This window comes from Candoia aspera, chromosome 5, assembly GCF_035149785.1.
Source record: "Candoia aspera isolate rCanAsp1 chromosome 5, rCanAsp1.hap2, whole genome shotgun sequence".
Lineage (NCBI taxonomy): Eukaryota > Metazoa > Chordata > Lepidosauria > Squamata > Boidae > Candoia > Candoia aspera.
Window position 1 is genome coordinate 21,832,944 of NC_086157.1, and position 4,073 is coordinate 21,837,016.

Consider the following 4,073-nt stretch of genomic DNA (forward strand, 5'->3'; position numbering starts at 1 on the left):
CAGACGGTGCCTCTCAGCCCTCCAGCTGACTGCATTCCTCTTTAGCCAAGATAACTGTTTTTTGTTTTTTTTTAATCTTTTTTCTTTTTGTTTTTTGGCTGTCAAACCTTCCCTCCGTAGCCCTCTCCCCCCTCCTCCCTCCTCCCCCCCCCTCCCCCAAATTTTTGACGATGGTTCGGACATTCCGTGCCTGGAAGGAACTTGACTGGGCTCCAGCCTGAAAAGAGGCTTTTTTTTTTTTTTTTGCCTTGTAGTTTTCCTCTGTGCTTCAGCTCGGGAATGACTTGCTCGGTGTAAAAATGCTGCTTTGGATTCTCTTGCTGGAGACGTCTCTTTGTTTGGCTGCCGGGAATGTTACGGGGGACGTTTGCAAAGAGAAGATCTGCTCGTGCCCCGAGATCGAAGGCGATTTGCACGTCGACTGCGAGAAGAAGGGTTTCACCAGCCTGCAACGTTTCTCGGCCCCCACTTCCCAGTTCTACCATTTGTTCCTGCACGGCAATTCCCTCACGCGCCTTTTCCCCAATGAGTTCGCTAACTTTTACAATGCGGTCAGCTTGCACATGGAAAACAACGGTTTGCACGAAATTGTGCCGGGGGCTTTCCTGGGGCTGCAGCTGGTGAAGAGGCTGCACATCAACAACAACAAGCTCAAATCTTTTCGCAAGCAGACTTTCTTGGGGCTGGATGATCTGGAATATCTCCAGGCTGATTTTAATTTATTGAGGGATATTGACCCGGGAGCCTTTCGGGACTTAAACAAGCTGGAGGTGCTGATTTTAAATGACAATCTGATCAGCATCTTACCTGCCAATGTGTTCCAGTATGTGCCAATTACCCACTTGGACCTACGAGGGAACCGCCTGAAAACCTTGCCTTATGAGGATGTTTTGGAACAGATCCCAGGAATTGCTGAGATCCTGCTGGAGGACAACCCTTGGGACTGTACCTGTGATCTACTCTCCTTGAAAGAATGGCTGGAGAACATCCCCAAGAATGCTTTGATCGGTCGGGTGATTTGTGAAGCTCCCACAAGATTGCAAGGGAAGGATTTAAATGAGACAACCGAACAGGAGTTGTGCAGAAAAACCCGACTGGACTCCAGCCTGGCTGCTCCACCTGCAGAAGAGGAAACTTGTGATCCTGGCCCTATTCCCACTCCCTTTAAGATTCATGGCAAGGAAGATTCTTCCACACCAGGTTCTGCACCTCATGGGGGTACCAAGATCCCAGTCAATTGGCAAATCAAGTCCAGACCTACAATGGCCAGCTCAGTCCACACCATGAAAGGCAAGTCTTCCAGTAATACACCTTGCCCTGCCACTTGCACTTGCCACCAGATTCCTGGAGGATTCAAGGTGAACTGCAATGATGGCAACATCAGCAGCTTGGTCGACCTGAAGCCTAAGCCATCCAATGTCCATGAACTCTTCCTGAGGGGCAACAAGATTCACACCATTCGCAAATCACATTTTGTGGATTACCAGAAACTCAACCTATTGGACTTGGGCAACAACAACATTGCCACTATGGAGAACAACACTTTCAAGAACCTGCTGGAGCTGGTGTGGCTCTACATGGACAATAATTATTTAGACATACTATCTCGAGAGAAGTTCAATGGTTTGCAAAACCTAGAGTACCTAAATATGGAATTTAATGTCATCCAACTCATTCTGCCAGGGACATTCAATGCCATGCCTAAACTGAGAGTCCTCATTTTGAATAACAATCTTCTGAGGTCTCTCCCAGTTGATGTCTTTGCTGGAGTATCTCTCTCTAAGCTCAGTATCCACAATAACTACTTCCTTTATCTGCCAGTGGCAGGGGTGCTGGATCAACTCACCTCCATTACCCAAATAGATCTGCATGACAACCCATGGGACTGCAAATGTCCAATTGTCCCTTTCAAACAGTGGGTGGAGATGCTGCGGCCCAAGGTGATGATGAGTGACTTAAGGTGTGAGACTCCAGAAGAGTTCTTTAAAGAAGACTTTGAATCCCTCTCCAATGAGGCCATTTGCCCTCAACTCAAAGTCATGCCCACTTTGACTTCCACACATAAGAACAGTACTGGCTTGGCTGAGACTGGGACTCACTCTAATTCCTACTTGGAGACTAGTAGGGTCTCCATCTCAGTGCTGGTGCCTGGCCTTTTGTTGGTGTTTGTCACCTCTGCCTTCACAGTGGTTGGCATGCTTGTTTTCATCCTGAGGAACCGGAAACGCTCCAAAAGGAGGGATGCCAACTCTTCTGCCTCTGAGATCAACTCTTTACAGACAGTATGTGACTCATCCTACTGGCACAATGGACCCTACAATACAGATGGAGCCCATAGAGTGTATGACTGTGGCTCTCACTCCCTATCAGACTGAGTCACGAGAGTGAGGAACTACAACAATTAAAAATTAGCATTGTGTATGGGCAATCAGTTCAACTTCAGCAGCTAGCAACCTCAACTTCCCTTCAGTGGTTCAAAGCTTTCTTTTCCTGATCTGTGCATCACTGTCTTGTTCGCTGATGTGAATTGGACCACAAAAAGGGATGGGGCTTAGCCCACTTAAAGCTACCTTCTGGTGAAAAATACCTACCCTCTCACCAAACCTGGGCCAGCACTATGAGTGGAGGCCTGCCTTTTATTATTTTATTTTATTTTAATTATTATTATTTGCCTAGCCTCAACCTGAGGTTGTGTAACTCTACACTGTATAACCAGTGGGAAAGAAATAAAAGATCCAATCAAAAGGCCAAGGTTGGCTTGATATTGCAGCAAAAGAAAGAGTGAATACACTCTCCTGCAGGTTGATCCATAACTGTGTGGGTTTGTTGGCCCTACGTGTGATGGGGAAGCAAAAGCTCTTGCTTGTGCCCTCCCCATTGTGAATAAGGCAGGAGAGTCGAGTTGCACGAAGGCATGAATGTATTGTAAATAAGTAACTCTGATCTAGAACAAACCAACCCAAGTTGCTGCATGGTTCGCATGGATACAAAACCACCCAGGGACGCTTCAGCCCCAAATGGAAGCAGCGTCCAGTTCACCTCGTCCTCCCTCTTATCTGATAAGTTCCATCGTATCAAACTTTCTATAAACAGAATACAGTATAATAAGAATAAAAAGCGCCATTTCGCCATTATTTTTGTGTGATTGCTAGGCAGTAGAGATCGTTCATTTACTGTGAAACAAACAAGGGAAATGTAAAGATTTTATTTAAGACATGTTTGCATGGTTTATACTCTCCTGGGTTCAGGTTTTGCATTTTGGGTGGGAGAAATTTACTTTCTTGGGGATTTTTTTCTCTATTGGGAGGGAAGAGGGGATGAATTTGCTTCTGGTTATTTTCAAGCTTCTTTTGGAAATTGACATCTCCAGATTGCCTTTCCTTCTGAATGTAAAGCAAGTATCCTTGGGGTTTTCTCTGTTGATCAATATGTTAAAATATCCATTACTTGGGTTTTGTCTTGTTTTGGTTTTTGCTTTTTTTAAAATAATAACAATAAAAAAGAAAATAAAAACAGAACCAAGCAAAACCAAACAAAACCAAGAGCCTGAAGCAGTTAAGCATGAGTAGTGAATGCCACTTGAATGCTTAAGCTGCAAAGATGAATGAAAGAAGGTTTTTGTGCTCTTGTAAATCAAACTCTGAAAAAATATAATATCTGGAGAAAAATCTGAGCTGAGGAAAAAAAAAAGCAAGCAAGACTTACCAATTCTATTCAAGGATTTTATAATGGCATATTTTTTCAGTATTAAAGTGAAAATGTTTTCAAGGCTTGGGTCATTCATTTTAATCCCCCCCATCCCATGTCACTTTCTAACTGCCACAATGGGATTATTTCATTTTAGTTTATTTTGAGAGTGGTGATGGTAGTGATGGGGATAAGTCTTTTATTTTTTTATTCTTGGGCGAGTCTTGCAGTCTTAAATTTGTGTACATTTCAGCAGTCAATCGCTACCCCTTTCCTTTCTTCCGGTGAATGCAGCACTGAAATCCTTTATTAATACTAGAAATGCCGTTGGTGCCAATACTGCTGTGGTTGCACACTGCAGATAAACTAGGGAGCTGGATGGGAAT

The 4,073-nt window shown here is 44.1% G+C and overlaps 1 protein-coding gene across 1 annotated transcript; it reads left to right on the plus strand.

The window, feature by feature from the left end:
- The first annotated feature begins 299 nt into the window (after positions 1 to 299).
- SLITRK1 (SLIT and NTRK like family member 1) lies at positions 300 to 2,587 on the plus strand. The gene has a single exon (XM_063304314.1). It carries the CDS (start codon positions 300 to 302, stop codon positions 2,373 to 2,375), a length of 2,076 nt encoding a protein of 691 aa, XP_063160384.1. The 3' UTR covers positions 2,376 to 2,587.
- The last annotated feature ends 1,486 nt before the right edge of the window (positions 2,588 to 4,073 follow it).